Source organism: Chiloscyllium punctatum, chromosome 25 (assembly GCF_047496795.1).
Source record: "Chiloscyllium punctatum isolate Juve2018m chromosome 25, sChiPun1.3, whole genome shotgun sequence".
NCBI lineage: Eukaryota > Metazoa > Chordata > Chondrichthyes > Orectolobiformes > Hemiscylliidae > Chiloscyllium > Chiloscyllium punctatum.
This window is the reverse complement of record NC_092763.1, coordinates 59,994,533-60,011,726: the sequence shown is the minus strand read 5'-3', so window position 1 is coordinate 60,011,726 and position 17,194 is coordinate 59,994,533. Positions and strand designations below refer to the sequence as shown.

The 17,194-nt window shown below is 41.4% G+C and overlaps 1 protein-coding gene across 1 annotated transcript in view; it reads right to left on the bottom strand.

The window, feature by feature from the left end:
• The window catches only part of amot (angiomotin), a 128,119-nt gene extending 111,679 nt beyond the window's left edge, over positions 1-16,440 (bottom strand). The window contains exons 1-2 of the mRNA XM_072595363.1: positions 16,299-16,440; positions 8,770-8,894 (exon numbers count right to left, since the gene is read on the bottom strand). Coding sequence (XP_072451464.1) covers positions 8,770-8,857 — 88 coding nt within the window. The 5' untranslated portion in view covers positions 8,858-8,894; positions 16,299-16,440. The remainder of the gene's footprint in view (positions 1-8,769; positions 8,895-16,298) is intronic.
• Between the last annotated feature and the right edge of the window lie 754 nt (positions 16,441-17,194).

Here is a 17,194-nt window from a genome sequence, read left to right as displayed (position 1 = left end):
TCCATAAGGTTATTTTAGTATTGTACACTTAAGTGCCAAAGATAACAAACTGTTTAATACTGCGGAATGATCCCCGATTCTTAATTACCAACGATAATGAAGAACAGGCAAATAAAAATGGTCATTATATCAGGATTAGTGGGTTACTGGAGCTGCCAACTCATGTCAATTTGCACAGCCAACGGCAACCCCACAGTAACATGCCAATTTCACCAAGACTAAAGAAGGATTCTATTTTTTATAAACTGCACATTAGGAGCCAAATGTTCTTGAACTTCAATAAACCCAATACAGAAACAGCTTGCACCTTGCATCTTGTAGTATATTGTAAGATCTGAGCATGCTGTTATACTGCCAACCCGGCTGCCTGCTCTGTCTGTGAGGTGTAAATAAAGTTAGTTTAATAATGGCTGCCTGCTGAGAGTCCATGTTAGTTCTTTCTCAATGTAATACACAAGAGAATGGTAGCAACAAGGATAGAATTTTTTTTACATTCCATTTTGGAAACTACAGATGGAATAACATTGTAACACATTTTTGGAATTTCTAAAGTTGATTTTGAGGAAGTTTGAAGATTGTTCCATGTGCATATCATGTTCAGGTACACAATGAGTCTGTATACATAACTGATAAAAATCGTATTTCATGAATGTATATTTGGGAACAATGGGAAATTCAACCATAACCAAAAGAACACAAATAATTTAAAACAAATGATACACATTTGGTTGAAAGCGAATGAAACAGGAGCTGATGATAAAAGGAATGCTTTCTTTACTATGCGAAGGCTGAATGATTTTGTGGTGGTGCGAAACCCCATTACTAGGGAAGATTCTGAAATTAATTGAGATTGGTGGCTCAGTGGTTAGCACTGCTGCCTCACTGCACCAGGGACTCAAGTTCGATTCCAGCCTCAGACAATTGACTGTGTGGAGTTTGCACATTCTCCCAGTGTCTGCATGGGTTTCCAACAGGTGTTCTAGTTTCCTCCCACAGTCCAAAGGTGTGCAGGTTAGGTGAATTGGTTAGTCTAAATTGCCCATAGTGTTCCAAGGTGTGTAGGTTACGTGTATTAGTCAGGAGAAATGTAGAGTAATAGGTAGGAGAACAGGTTTGAATGTCAAGGGTGTGGACTTGTTGGGCTAAATGGCCTGTTTTCACACAGTAGGGACACTATGATATGATTCTGGACTCACACTGGCTTTCGTCTTATGACATGGAGAACTGCATTCCATGAAAGGAAGACATTGCCAACAAAGACTATTATAGGTGATGTTACTGAATTGAAGAATGCTTGCCACTTTGAATATGCAGCAAATTTAGAAATTGACCTTAAGAGATAGATTTGTTGCAGAGGAGTCCTGTACTAAGAGAACAGCCATAAAAAAGGAAGACAGAGTCGCATTATTGCAAAGGAGACCTATTCCTAAGTTTGCACGACATCCACTAAATTTTAACGAGGTCCAGTCTACGTTCACTGTGTCAGTTAGAAATTTGGATACTACTGCATGAAAGCCACTAAGTATTTAAAACTTCCACATTCACAAACAAAATGTCATGCCTATGGGAAAGTCAATTATATCTGGACGGCATTCAGGAGTTGAGGAAACAGTAATGCTCCCATTTGTACTAATTCTCCAGTCTCACCCAGGAAAGCTGGTTCAGGAGCCTGAAAATTCTCAAATAGAAATTGATGTTAACCAAGCAGAAAGATCAAGAGTTATAGTCAGAGTGAAAGAAAAATAATACATCGAAGATGAAGTAAAAAGAACAAACACATCACCCAAAACAGAAGTAAAAGTCAGAGATTCACACCTTACTTTCACTGTAAATCCAGCTATAAAAGTGTCTGTTACCTCAAAAAGAGAGTATTAGAATTCTTCAAGTCATATTTCCTTTTGTAAAGCTAGTGTAAAACTGAAGAATTGTTCTAAAAACTATTCCAAAATTAGTTTTAGAGGAGAATATAGTGATACTTGTAATTACTTGGCATGGATATAGTGGTAGTGAGAGGGACTAAGTCTTGCTGGTGGGAACAAATTGGTTACAGAAAATATAGTTGTTTACAGCAGGAATCAGAAACAGTAAATCTGACATCAAGGAAGGGTTAAAAGAGCACAAAGTGGTCTTTAAGAAAGGAGAACCCAATGATAAAATTAGGCATCACAAGACCAAAAAGTCAAGATAAAGGACAATGAACAGCCAGTGTGCCAGGCTAGGCCAGTGCCTTATGCACAGTTGGAAGCAAAAACTAAAAGGAGTTGGCTTGATTAGAAATAACATGGTTATAAACAAGAAAGTTGTGGGAATGAGTACATGTTGTTCTTTTTATTTATTTTTAAGTGGAAGGGAAACTGTACTTTGTTTTTGTTGATTGCAAGAGCAAATAAATAAATAAATAAATATGGAGTCCATGGCCAACTATACATGCCAAATCTATTGAGGCTTTGAGAAACTGGTGTCTGAAAATGGTCTATATTTCCTTCAGAAGATTAAGACTGGAGTCAAATAGGCTCTGGTATTACCATAGCACTCAGCATTGAATGGTGCTTCAGAAAAGTGTACAAATTATTTAAAAGGTCTTTGCAGGAGTATTTGCTAAATGATAAGTTAGTCAATAATTTCCATCTTGCTCTTTGACACAGGTCAATCTACTGTTCTACAGAATAACCCCAGAGTCTGTAACAGGTCACTCTGTGAGTTAGTGTTTAAACCACTCCTTGGACTTGATTAAGTTTGATATTGATAGCGAAGTAAGAAAAAGCAAAACAGTGAAAATGGGATAGGAGACACTATGTATTAATCTTAAACCGTTAAGTACCAGTTATGGTGAAAAACTGAGGCGATAAGGAAAAGCATATGATTGGAATTGTTGGAAATAAAAGACTTATTCACATATTGAATGAAAACTTGAAATGCCATTTGCATCACCAAGATCATTTGCTTGAAAGAGGAACCCGGGCAAAGGGAGAGCTAAGGAAACTTCTTGTCATTCAAATTTGGTTTTTGATTAAGATAAATCAATTGATGTCACAGACCCAACATTAAGTGGACAAAATGAAAAAGGCCAGAAACATTAATTGGAAGTACATAGAAAGAAAGAGAGAAGAGGGCGGCACGGTAGCTCAGTGGTTAGCACTGCTGCCTCACAGTGTCAGGAACCCAGTTTCGATTCCAATCTCGGGCAACTGTGTGGAGTTTGCACATTCTCCCCATGTCTGTGTGGGTTTCCTCTGGTGTTTTGGTATCTTCCCACAGTCCAAAGATGTGCGGGTTAAGTGAATTGATTATGTTAAATTGCCCATAGTGTGCCAGGGATGTGTAAGTTATGTGCATTAGTTACAGGAAATGTAGAGTAATAGGGTACAGGAACGGATCTGGGTGGGATACTCTTCAGAGGAACAGTGTGGACTTGGGCCTGTTTCCACACTCCAGGGATTCTATGATTAAGTCGTCCTTCTCATTACTCTTCATCAAATGATATGTTTGTTAAAATACATAAGAGTGTTGAGAAACAATTAATAGGTAAATTTCTCCAGAAATATTGATCTGCGTGTTCTGGTTGTGATTCCAGCAGAAACAAATAAGCCACCAATCTGTTAAATTTTCAAGTATTGCTGATGTTGGTTTAGTGATCATGTATTCTGGAAATTTATAATCATTTTATATTTTAAAGTTCTTATTTGAAATGGTGAGAAAGCACAGTATATTGCAAGTTCAAAACATTTTGTTATATATTCTCTTGGCCAGGTGTAGATTTGTTCAATAATCTACAAGAGTCAACAGGCAAATCCTTTCTCATGGGTACATACCGTCTCTTATTATGCTGCATTCATAGTAATTCTATTAAGAATGGGACTAAATGAACAGTTCTTTCAGGAAGCAAATATCTTTCTTCAGTGTTCTCAGGTTGCACGGTGACAGTTTCTTAGTTGAGAGCTCTGCAACATCAGTTACAGCTCCTGAGAATTGCTCCTATTCCACAATTTAGGCTGGAGCTAATTTCTCCATTAGCCAGCAATGACAGTTTTAAATTTTCAAAACAACTATTCATGCAGAAAAATAGAGTATTTTTAAACTATTTCATATTCATCCAAAAAAAACACCTTGAATTCATTTAATTTAATTCACTAATACTTAGCAGCAGTGTGTATTATGTACAAGATGCACAGAAGTTCACCAAAGGTTCTAGACACACCTTTCACACCTTCCATCTAGAAAGAATCATAGAATCTCTACAGTGTGGAAACTGGTCCTTCAGCCCATCAAGTCCACACTGACCCTCTGAAGAGTAACCCTCTGGAGAATGTACAAACTCCACACAGACAGTCGCCTGAGACTGGAATCGAACCCAAGTCGCTGGCGCTGTGAGGCAGCAGTGCTAGCTATCGTGTCACCTTTGGCATAGTGACATGGGTAGCAGATACATGGGAACACCGCTACCTGCAAGGTACCCTCCAAGCCACTCATCATCCTGACTTGGAAATATATTGCCATTCCTTCAGTTCGCTGAGTCAAAATCCTGAAATTATCTCTCCAACTACAATGAGGGTCTACCAACAGCACAGATTGCAGCAGTTCAAGAGGCAGCTCACCATTACTTTCAAGGGCAATAAATGCAGGCCAGCCAGCAACACTCACATCCACAGAATCACAGAGTCATACAACACAGAAACAGACCCTTTGGTCCAATTCATCCACACCGACCAGACATCCCAATCCGACCTATTCCTATTTTCCAGCATTTGGCCCATATCCCTCTAAACTCTTCCTATTCAAATACCCATCCAGATACCTTTTAAACATTGTAATTGTATTTGCCTCCACCACTTCCTCTGGAAGCTCATTCCATTCGCACACCCCCCGCTGTGTGTAAAAGTTACCCCTCAGGCCCTTTTTAAAGTTTTCCCCCCTCACATTAATCGTATGCTGTCTAGTTTTGAACTCCCCATCCTAGGGACACTACTCACTCTCCTCTCTTGCCTCCCTTTCTATCCTTCCTGTAGGATCACTATTCCGGAATCTTGGCTATTTATCCGATCCATGTTCCTCATGATTATATAAACCTCTCAAAGGTCACCCCTCAGCCTCTATGCTCCGGGGAAAAAAGCCCCTGTCTGTTCAAGCTCTTCCGATAATTCAAGCCCTCCAGTCCTGGCAACATCCTTGTAAATATTTTCGGCACCCTCTCAAAGTTTAACAACATCTTTCATATAAAAGGGCAATCAGAACTGTGCATGATACTCTAAAAGGGGCCTCACCAATGTCCTGTATAGCTGCAACAAGACATCCCATCAATGCACAGACCACTGAATGCAAGCGTGCCAAATGCTTTCTTCTCCACCCTGTCCACCTGCGATTCCACTTTCAAGGAACTATGCACCTGTACCCATAGGTCTCTTTGTTTGGCAACACTACCCAGGGTCCTACCATTAAATGTATAAGTCCTGCCCTCACATTTATCTAAATTAAATTCCATCTGCCACTTCTCAGCCTATCTGATCAAGGTCCTGTTTTACTCGGAGATAATCTTGACTGTCCGCTGCACCACTATTTTGTTGTCATCTGTAAACTTACCATTCATACTTCTTGTATTTAAATCCAAATCATTTATATAAATGACAAAAAGCAGTGCCCCAAGTACCAATGCTTTGGCACAGTGCTGGGCACAGGCCTCCAGTCCAAAAAACATCCTTGACCACCATCCTCTGCCTCCTGCCTTCAAGTCCATTTTATATCCAATTGGCTGGCTCCCTCACAACCATTGTGATCTAATTGTACTAATCAGTCAAACACCTTGCTGAAAACCATTTTACAACATCTACTGTTCTGCCTTCAACAACCTTCTTTGTCACCTCTTCAAAAAAACTCAATTACCAGTTCAAGTCCTGGGGAGTTATCTACTTTTATGCATTTTAAGACCTCCAGAACCTCCTCTTCTGTAATGTGAACTCTTTCAAGATATTACTACTTATTTCTCCAAGTTCCCTATCTTCCATGTCCTTCTCCACAGTAAATACTGACACAATAACTGTTTAGTACCTCATTATTCTAGAGTTTCCAAACACAGCCATGTTGATCCTCAAGAGGATGTATTCTCTCTCCTATTTAGTCTTTTGCCATTCATGTACTTATAAGAATCTCTTTGGATTCTCCTTAACTTTATTTGCCAAAGCTTTCATGTCCCCTTTTGGCCCTCCTGATTTTCCTCTTAAGTATACTCCTGCTGCCCTTCTACCCCTGCAGGGATTCACTTGATCCCAGAAGTCTCTACCTGTCAATATTCCACCAGGACATCTATGCAGATAATCTTTAAAAAATGAATTTTCTTTTATATGAGAAAGTACCTTTGCAGTCCAACCCTTGAAGTTCCTCACACTCTTGTACAACAGAAACCTCAAATGGCCATTTAATACAATGAATAACCTTGGATAATTGGCATAGAACTGTTGCACCAGCAGCACATATAGATTCACAAGATCTGTACCACCCTCTGCTGGTCAAGCAGTATTTTTTGTCATAATCTATCAACCATGATCAAGTATATTTGCAAATAGCAAAATCTGATAATTAACTAAAAAATAAATCTGAATATTGCTTAATTAGCATTAAAGTGTATTAATACCATCTTTGATAAGAATTTGATTTCACATGTTGAATACAAAAGCGTACAAGAGGGTAATATACTGGGGTAGGGGCACTACTACGATAGAGATGCACCTATTTTCTAATCGACCGACTCAGAAATGTTATTACATAGCTCCAGAACAGATGGTACTTGAACCCAGCCTCCTGGCTTGGAGGTAGTAACATTATCACTGCGTCACAAAACTGTCTGATGGAAATGTAACAGTGCACATTGCAGGTGATACAGGTGGGAATCAATTAAAGCAGGGAGCAAGTCCAGGATTTCACATTGACAGGAGGTTACAAATCTTTCATGACCAAGGCCTTAACAGCATCAAACCTTGGTGTTAATTAGAAGTGAGTACAGCAAAGTGGTATTCTCACAGTTGCGTAAACTTTGTTAAACTATGTTGTAAAGAACATATCTTTTTAGTTTACTGTATTTTTGATTATAGTCTGAAATGGGAAAAGAAATGTTTTTAAACCCAAGAATACTGAAGGAATGCTGCACATTTTAAAGCAAGTAACCTGACATTCATCATTGTCATGACAAACTGGCATAGCGTGCCGGAAATCTTCTGCCAACAACTATGTGTTTGATTCCCAGGTAGCTGGACAGCTTGCTGACGTGAATATTTTGTCAGAAACAATCCAATCTCTGAAGAAGCTGTGTTTCTCTCTGCTGTTAAAAGCATCTCTAGCCTGAAGATAGCCAGTTTATTTCCCTTTCCAGCTTCTGTTAGCTGTGACTTTTAACTGATTAGTCATGGACCTTTTAAGAGTGTGAACCAGTCACCCTGTGACTCCTGCAAACAAGTGAACATATCTGGAGAGGGAGACCTAGAAGCAGCATTCCAATTAGCAAAAGGCTTATTTCAGCAATCCCTGTGGACAGTGACCATTTTTTGTGTCTGTTCTTATAAGAAATAGAAATGGAGTTTTAGAAGTTGGTTAGAGTTTCAACTAGAAGACTTACAAGTTAATGGTGCAGAATTGTTTATCTGGAATCCTTTTTTTACATTCATTTATGGGATGTGGGTGTCACTGGCTGGGCCAGCATTTCTATTGCCAATCCCTAGCTGCCCTTCAGAAGGTATTGGTGACCTGCCTTTTTGAACTGCTGCCATCCATGTGCTGTTGGTAAACCATCAGGGAGGGAATTCCAGGATTTTGACCCAGCAACAGTGAAAGAACAGCAATATATTTCCAAGTCAGGAAGATGAGTGGCTTGGAGGGAACTTACAGGTGGTTGTGTTCCCATGCATCTGCTGACCTTGTCCTTCTAGATGGAATGGGTTGTTGGTTTGGAAGGTGCAGTCTAAGGATCTTTGGTGAATTTCTGCAGTGCATATTTTAGGTAGTACACAATGCTGCTACTGAATGTCAGTGGTGCAGTGACTGAATATTTGTGGATATGGTTTCATTCAAGCAGGCTGTGTCCTGGATGGTGTCAAGCTTCATGAGTGTTGCTGGAACTGCACTTGTCCAGATAAGTGATGAATATTCCATCATATTTCTGACTTTTGCCTTACAGGTAGTGGTCAAGCTTTGGACAGTCAGGAGGAAAGTTACTCACTGCAATATTCCTAGCCTCTTGATGAGCTCTTGTAACCACTGGCAACTCCAGTTCAGTTTCTGCTCAATGGTAGCCCCAGAACATTGATAGTGGGAGATCCAGTGATTGTAATGCCGGGGGGGAGGGAGGTGATTAAGTCGTGTCTTATTGGAGGTGGCCATTGCCTGGTATTTGTGCAGCATGAATGTTGCCTGCCCCTGTTCAGCCTAAGCTTGGATATTACCCAGGTTTTGTTGCATTTGGATATGGGCTGTTTTAGTATCAGAGGAGTTACAAATGATGCTGAACATCGTGAAACCATTAGTGAACATCTCCACTTCTGACCTTATGTCTGAGTGGCAATAACGTGCAAACAAAACAAAAGGAGAGAGAGACTGATTTTTTTGAAAGGCCTATTTATAACATGAGATTATTCAGGAAACTAGGTGGCAGGTGCCAAAGAATTTGACTCCCACAAAGGCATACCCAAATTCATTTAAATTTTGTTCCAAAGAAAATACAGAGTCATTTTATTTAAGAAGCACAACTATTACATAAACATTCTAAAGAATACAGTTTCTCAATACCTAAAAATTTCTGTGCATATTGTCGAAAGCCAGCTCGATTCAACCAATTGGCCACGTCAGAGGGACACCATTCTATCAACGATTGCATGTTCACATCAAGAAGAGCATCCACTCATCTCACCTCACTGAAAGGAAGAAACAAAAACCAGTGATCTTTAACAATCAACGTTAACTCTTTTCCAAAATTTGGCTGCTCAGAGGCAGAAATCTCATTATGGAATAGATTTGCAATTCTGCCACTTTAGATAGTTTCAGCTTCAATAATCCAGCATAGAAGGCAAAGGGACTACTAGATCCATGAATAAAACAAATATATATTTGCAAATAAAAATTAAAATGCATGTGCAATTTAACAATTACTATCATCATAGTGGATTACTTTATAAAAACGCTCTTAAAGAAACAAAAACATAAATTGCTGGAGAAACTCAGCAGGTCTGACAGCATCTCCAGAGAAAACAGAACTTAACATTGTAATGCCAAGGGGGGTGATTAAGTTGTCTCTTATTGGAGATGGTGAGTCCCGTAACTCTTCTTCAGAAGCTCACTGGATACAAAGTAGAAACAGAAACTGTGGAAATTAGCTCCCCTTCAAGCAAGTCAAGATCCCACAACTACCCAACCAACATCATAGAGCTAAACATAGTCTAGATGTTGAGCCAGAACACCGTGATATCTACATACTACAATGGACTGAACTTTAATTCACCAGCCATTGGGGAACCTTCAGAGTAGTTCAAATGGTAAAACATTAGAATGCATAATAAGCATTATATGGCACATAGCAACAAATGAAGCATGCTTGATTCTATTTGGTGAATTCAGTATTCAACCTAACCCTCGCAACGCACAGCCCTCCACTTCCTCCACTCCAATCCTAACCTCACTATCAAACCAGCAGACAAGGGGGCGGGGGCAGTGGTAGTTTGGTGCACCAACCTATACATCACTGAAGCCTGACGCCAACTCATGAATACCTCCTCCTACTGCCCCCTTGACCATGACCTCACCTCCTATCAAACTAATCATCTCTCAGACCATCCACAACCTCATCACCTCAGGGGATCTCCCACCAACAGCCTCCAACCTCATAGTTCGGGAACGCTGCACCACCCGATTTTACCTCTTACCCAAAATTTACAAACCTGAAAGCCCTGGTCAACCCATTGTCTCCGCCTGCTCCTGCCCCACCAAATGTATCGCCACATACCTCGAAACCATCCTATACTCCTTGGTCCAGAATCTCCCCACATACACCAGCCATGCTCTCCACCTCCACCGTGACTTTCAATTCACAGGCCCCCAATGCCTCATCTTCACCATGGACATCCAATCCCTGCACACGTTCATCTGCTATGACGAAGGTCTCAAAGCCCTCCATTTCTTCCTCGCCGCTGACCCAACCAGTACCCTTCCACTGACACTCATTCGATTGGCTGAACGTAGTCCTCACCTTCAACAATTTTTCCTTTGAATCCTCCCATTTCCTTCACACCAAAAGGGTAGCCACAGGCACCCGCATGGGCCCCAGTTATACCTGCCTCTTCATTGGGTATATGGAACAGTCCAACTTCTGCAGTTACACCAGCACCATTCTGTATTTTTGACTCCACTACAATGACTGTGTCGGTGCCAGCTTGTGCTCCCATGAGAAGGTTGAATAGGTCAACACCAACCTCAAGATCATCTGGACCATCTTGAACACCTTCTTCCCCTTCTTGGACTTCTCCATCACCATTTCTGATGACTGACTCAACACAGACATCTACTTCAAAACCAGCGACTCCCACAGCTACCTGGACTACACGTCTTCCCACCACCCCCTTCTGTAAAAATAATATCCCTTACTCCCAATTCCTCCACCTCTGCCACATTCGCTGTCAGGAAGATCAATTCCACTCTAGAACATCCCAGATGGTCTCCTACTTGAATGGACCACAATTTCCTCTCCAACGTGGTCAATAATGCCCTCCTGTGCATCTCCTCCACTTCCCACACCTCTGCCCGTATACCCCACCCCTCCAACCACAACAAGGATAGATCCTCCCTGGTCCTCACCTTCTACCTCACCAATCTCCAGATATAATGCATCATGCTTTGCCATTTCCGCTACCTACAATCAGACCCCGCCACCAAAAATAAATTTCCCTCGCCACTCCTTTCAGCTTTCTGCAGCGACCATTCCCTCCACGACTCCCTTAGGTCCACACACCCCACCACCCCACCCTCCACTCTCGACACCTTCCCCTGCCACCGCAAAAGATGTAAAACCTGCACCCATACTTGCCCCCTCACATCCATCCAAGGCCCCCAAAGGATCCTTCAACATCCAACTGAGATTTTTCTGCACATCCAAACACCTCATCTACTGTGTCCATTGGCTCTTGATGTGCTCTCCCCTACATTGGGGAGATAGGACGCCAACTTGCAGAACGTTTCAAAGAACATCTCTGGGATACACACACTAAACAAGCCCGCCACCCTGTGGCCGACCACTTCAACTCCCCCTCCCACTCTGCCAAGGACATGCAACACCTGAGCCACCTCCACCGCTGAATCCAAGCAGCTGATGACTGGAGGAAGAACACCTCATCTTCTGTCTTGGGACCCTCCAATGGCATCAATGTCGACTTCACTAGTTTCCAAATCTCCCCTCCACCTTATCACAGATCCAACCCTCCAACTCGGCATCATCCTCTTGGCCCGTTCATCTTTTTTCCCACCTATCCACTCCACTCTATCACCATCACCCCCCACCTTCATCTACCTTTCACATTCCTAGTTCCCTCCGCCCCCAAGCCCCACCCCCCTCCCATTTATCTCTCAGGCCCCTTGGGCACCCCCACATTCCTGATGAAGAGCTCATGCTCAAAACGTTGACTCTCCAGCTCCTCAGATGCTGCCTGATCGGCTGTGCTTTTCCAGCGTCACACTTTTTGATTGAACCTTACATGCCAACTTATGATTATTGAGTACCAACTACTTTAAGGGTTGTAACAGTTAATGCTGCCATGTCTGGTAGCACAAGGCAGAGAAAGCACATGCTTTTGTCTGTTTGCATGACTAGTTTTGCCTGGAACAAGTTGCCAGAGGCTACAGCTTAAGGAACACCATTCTATATCAAGCCTGATTGACCAGGAGACACACACACACACACACACACACACACACACACACACACACACACACACACTCTTCCACCTGCTGTTTTGACCAGATTTAGAATTTGAAAGTCAACCCATTTGATCCAGTTATGAACACAGACATTAAATCCTGGATCGAGACTCAAACCTGAGGGTTGTGGTCCAGAGGCTGCCCACTTCACCATAAAACCTTCACTAAGCACAATATCAGATATGCAATTCAGAATTTTATCAAGTGCACTACAACACTGATTTCTTCAAGAATCACATTTTTACAAATTAAGTGGTTCTTTCAGCCAAACACTTTTCCCTTTCCTTAATTCATTCCCAGAAAACCATTGTATGTAGGAGTGATTATAAGTGGTGCAGATTTACAAATTAGAATAGTGAAATCCTCTAATTATATCACTTTCTTTTATACTGTTCAGAAAACGGAACCCATGGAAAGAATTAAACAAAGCAGATGTGAAATGGGCAAAAGTGAAAGATCTCAAAAGTGTCCAGGTATCAGATCTGAAAAAGAACATTTTCAAGGGAACACAAAAAGCATCTCAATAACATTCTCAAAAGAAAAACCAAAGGGGCTTTATTCAAGACAAAGAGGAATTGCTGGAAGAGTGAACTTTACCTTATTGGCACAAAATGTAATTTTATCACCAAGTTTGGAAAACTGATTTATGAATGGGATGGCACCTTTGCACAAAAAAAAGTGACACTCAAGCTGTGGACTGAACTGAAATCTTATTTGCAGAGTTCAACAACATAATAATATTAACACTAAATTATTGTAACTCTAATGTCTTACAAGGCAGAAACTGGGCAGATGAGAGAACTACTGCCTCTCCACAGCGAGTAAAGGCCTGGTCATCAGGTGCGACTTCCTCTCAGTGTTGCTCTATGTCGTACAGATCTGGCCTATTCCCCAAAAATGCAGCACTACAGTCACTCAAGCCACCTTCTACTTCATTTGGAAGTTGAAGATGGACCAGGTCTGAAGGGACAGCATAAATCCTTGGTACGCAAACACCTCATGTCACTACATTCAGAGATTCCCAGTGTTACAAAGGATACGTTTGGTCTTGTTGCCACAGAACGCTCCAAGTAGTTGGCCCATCCCATATGGCCTGACCCTCACGGAAAAAGTTGTGATACAAATATCTTTGACCACAAGTCCATCAGGAAGTGGTCAGCCCAAGACCCTTCAACAAAAGTTTATCTTGTCGGGTGGTTTCCTCAGCAGACTGTTAAAGCCATTTGGCAGAATGTCTCCTCACCAGAACTTTCCAACAAGCACGAAGACAGAGTTTGGCTGGTGGTAAGAAGGCAGCTACCTGAAAGGTCCTTAATAATGCCCAAACTCTGCACCACCGCATGCTGCCCTCAAAGCAACTGCGAGAGGGTCGAGGCTGTCGCACATCTCCTTCTGGAATGATCCAATGTAAAGAAAGTCTGGAGAGAGATACAGTGGTTTTTGTTGAGGTTCGTCCCAAACAGTTCCATGACACAGGATTCTGTGCTCTACAGTCTGTTGCCTGGGACGTTTGTTAGGCTACTGTTGGAATATTGCATGCAGTTCTGGTCTCCTTCCTATCAGAAAGATGTTGTGAAACTTGAAATGGTTCAGAAAAGATTTACAAGGATGTTGCCAGGGTTGGAGGATTGGAGCTATAGGGAGAGGCTGGACAGGCTGGGGCTGTTTTCCCTGGAGCGTTGGAGGCTGAGGGGCAACTTTACAGAGGTTTACAAAATTATGAGAGGCATGGATAGGGTAAATAGGCAAAGTCTTTTCCCTGGGATCAGGGAGTCCAGAGCTAGAGGGCATAGGTTTAGGGTGAGAGGGGAAAGATATAAAAGAGACCTAAGGGGCAACTTTTTCACACAGAGGGTTGTACGTATGGAATGAGCTGCCAGAGGAAGTGGTGGAAGCTGGCACAATTGTAACATTTAAGAGGCATTTGGATGGGTATATGAATAGGAAGGGTTTGGAGGGATATGGGCTGGGTGCTGGCAGATGGAACTAGTTTGGATTGGGATATCTGGTCGGCATGGACAGATTGGACCGAAGGGTCTGTTTCCATGCTGTACATCTCTGTGACTCTATGACGCTATAACTGTGCCTGTAAGACCATCAACTCAGTGAAAGACAGCCTGTGGTCTGCTCGAAACTTGCTCATCTTCCTGTGCAAAGTGTCAACCCCAACTCATATTGCAGACTGGCACATTTCAGGGGAAAGATGCACCAGGACTATGTGGGGAAAGATGCACCAAAGTTTGGGGCAGCTGTCACCAAGGCACAGTAGGGAAAGACCACCATACCTTGTGCCAAAGTACAACAGTGGTCCATTCAGTTATTGGATTCTCCCGATGCCTCAGACACATGTAAATAGTTCCTAGTACCTTGCGTATTTAAAAAAATTCTTTTGGATTAGTTGTAACTAATAATAAAAAAAAATCAAACCCCAATGTTTATTTTCCTCACCATTTGCAAAAACTGTAGAGATTTGAACTGCTTTAGTAACTGTATGTACATGAAGTTTTTTTGTGAATAAAGTATATTCTTGCAAAATAATTTAATTGTACAATGTTATATCCTGCTAATCCTATTTGTTCCATGTTCTTGCTTTCGACTTGATTTACATTTTATTGTCACGTGTACTGAAGTACAGGAGTACAGTGAAAAGTGTATGTCACCACACATAATGTTATCTTAAGTAAAAAGGTGAAATCTAAAATGCTTTGTTGTTATGCTATGTTGAAGTATGTTAGTTAAAGGGTTATTTGTATAGCCTGTAATAAGCTATTTGTTAGAAGTTTATGAATTTTGTATATTTTTAAAACCATTGCAAAGAAATGCTCATTATGGTGAAAGTTTCTATCTTCCAAGAGGTAGCTGTGATGACATCCTCTCGCTGCAACCTTTATTTTGTATTAAGCAGGTCAACAATCTGTGACTGGTAACATCTATGATACAGTCACTTCCAAGTATAGATACATGGCAACATTCAACCCTGGCCAGCGATATGGAAGGGACCTATTGCAAGATACTTAAAGGACCTCTCAGGAACATTGACTGTCTCCTCTGAACTCTTGCTCCAAATGAAAAACGTCAGTAAGTACGTAAAGGAGACAAACAATAGACTCCATGTTCCAAGTGCTAAATTTTAGCTGTACTGGAGGGTAGACTCCCTGCATGGGGAGTTGGAGTTTTCAGATTCAAGGGAACTTTGACACAGGACAGAATGGTAATCACCCAGAACAGGAGTCATTGAGCCAGTTTAAAATGGAGTGGCTGTTGGAAGGATGCTCCAAGTCCAGATCAGCAAAGTGAAGCATTGTCAAATGTTATTAAACTTCACAAGGATGACAATCTACTGTGTGAGTTGCATCATGAAGAGTTAGTGAGAAATCCATGGGATCTGTCTTGATGGTATTTGATGGTCACAGTGAGTATTCACAGTATATGTTACCCATGTTTACCACGTTAATTTGAAATGAGTTGTACGTTTATTGCAGATTGTATTACTGCTCTAAATTGTTAGTATTGTTATTGTTCAAAACTATGAGAACTGCTATCATTCCTCACTAAGTCTCCTACTGCACACCTTTGTCTGCCTCAAATGTGTCAGTTAGTCATCCCTCACCACATGGCAACAGAACTTTATGATCTCTTCTGGGATCATAAAATGAAACTTTGTAGTTGTATGCACATCCTACTGCAATATTTTCAAAATCAAACGTGTAATAGGGTTTACTTTCTGACGTTGTAGCAGTTTTCCATAAACACATGCAGGTTTACAAATTAGATGAAGATCCAGTTTATAAAGAATCGTGTAGGTTTTGTTGCGCCATGTTAACTTGAAAGTCAAAACCTGGTTAAGAATTTGAATTTTGCTAGTGTTATCTTTGGAGGCGGGTGCAAAACTCTCAAGAAAAATTGGAGACAATTGAGTGGGCGGTGGTGCTGAATTCAGCACAGTCTGCTATGCTTTAAAAGAGCTGAAGTCCACTTAAGGTGGTGAATAGACAAGGTGAATATTTTAGCATCAGACGGGGAGAAATAGGAGCGGTGACTTGCAACGTCAGACGTGTAGTAGTGAAATAAAGGATAATTTTAAGTGTTACTTCACAACTTAATTTGGAAATCAGAGAGAAGGCATGAAACCGAATGTACTTATAGTTTACAACACTGACACACTGTCAAGATTTTTAAAATATATTTTATGTATTGCAAGTTAATAGTTTTCTGTCCACATGCAATTTAGTTGAAGTCCGCTCTTTGTTACAGGGTATCTGGCCAGTAGAGGTGCAATTCCTCACCAAACGTTAGGTGCATTTTAAATCATCTTACGAAGCAATTTAACCTTTTTCAAAAATTAAAGGACTTACAGATAAAATTTGCTGCAACCCTTTCCATGCTCCGCTCTTTTTCACTGCCATTTCCAAAACCAGGTGAGAGGAGGAAAAAAAAGAGAGAAACCTTTCTCCAGCGTCTTCCACCTGCCGGCCCCGCTTGTTTTCCCTACGCATACGCTTGGGGCCTCGATGCAGCTCGGGAATTGTAGTCAACTGATTGCAGTAGATTGCCCTGCTCTCCTATCAGGAGCTGCGGACTCGGACTACAACTTCCAAGAGGCTTCGCGCGGCACCTGCTGAGGCGCTTGAGTTTGTTAAGCGAACGGTGGCGGGGGAAGGGTGGGGTGTGCAAACAGGTAACATTGAGGGAAAAAAAACAATATTTTACGCACCTTTAAAAACAAACCGACTCGAATAACGTGCTTATTTGACGCTTTAAATCAACGTTCATGAATTTAAACTCCCCCCCCCCCCTTTAGAGAAAAGTAAGATACTGTTTATTGCTAAAGATCTGAAATAGAGTGTGGGGTATGAGGTTTTATCAGCATCTGTGGAAACAGAGTTAACATTTGGAGTCGAATACAAACATGGTTCAGAAGAGAAATCATATTGGACTAGAATTCCATCTGTACAGATGCTGTTGGACATGCTGAATTTTTTTCCAGCACATGTTTTATTTCGGTTTGATCCAAATAAATTCATAATGCAAAAACATATTCCACCTTTAAATTCCTTTAGTGTTACCTCTGAAACCAACATTTATTGTCCATCCTTGGTCACCTCCTGTTGATACTGGGGGGGGGGGGGGGGGGTTATGTGTATATAATTGCTGTGTTCTTTGTGATGAATGAGTTCTCTGTATGCAATTAGACTGTGCATTCTAGGATTTTGCCCTAAAAATGAAGGAACTGGACTGTATGACCAATTGA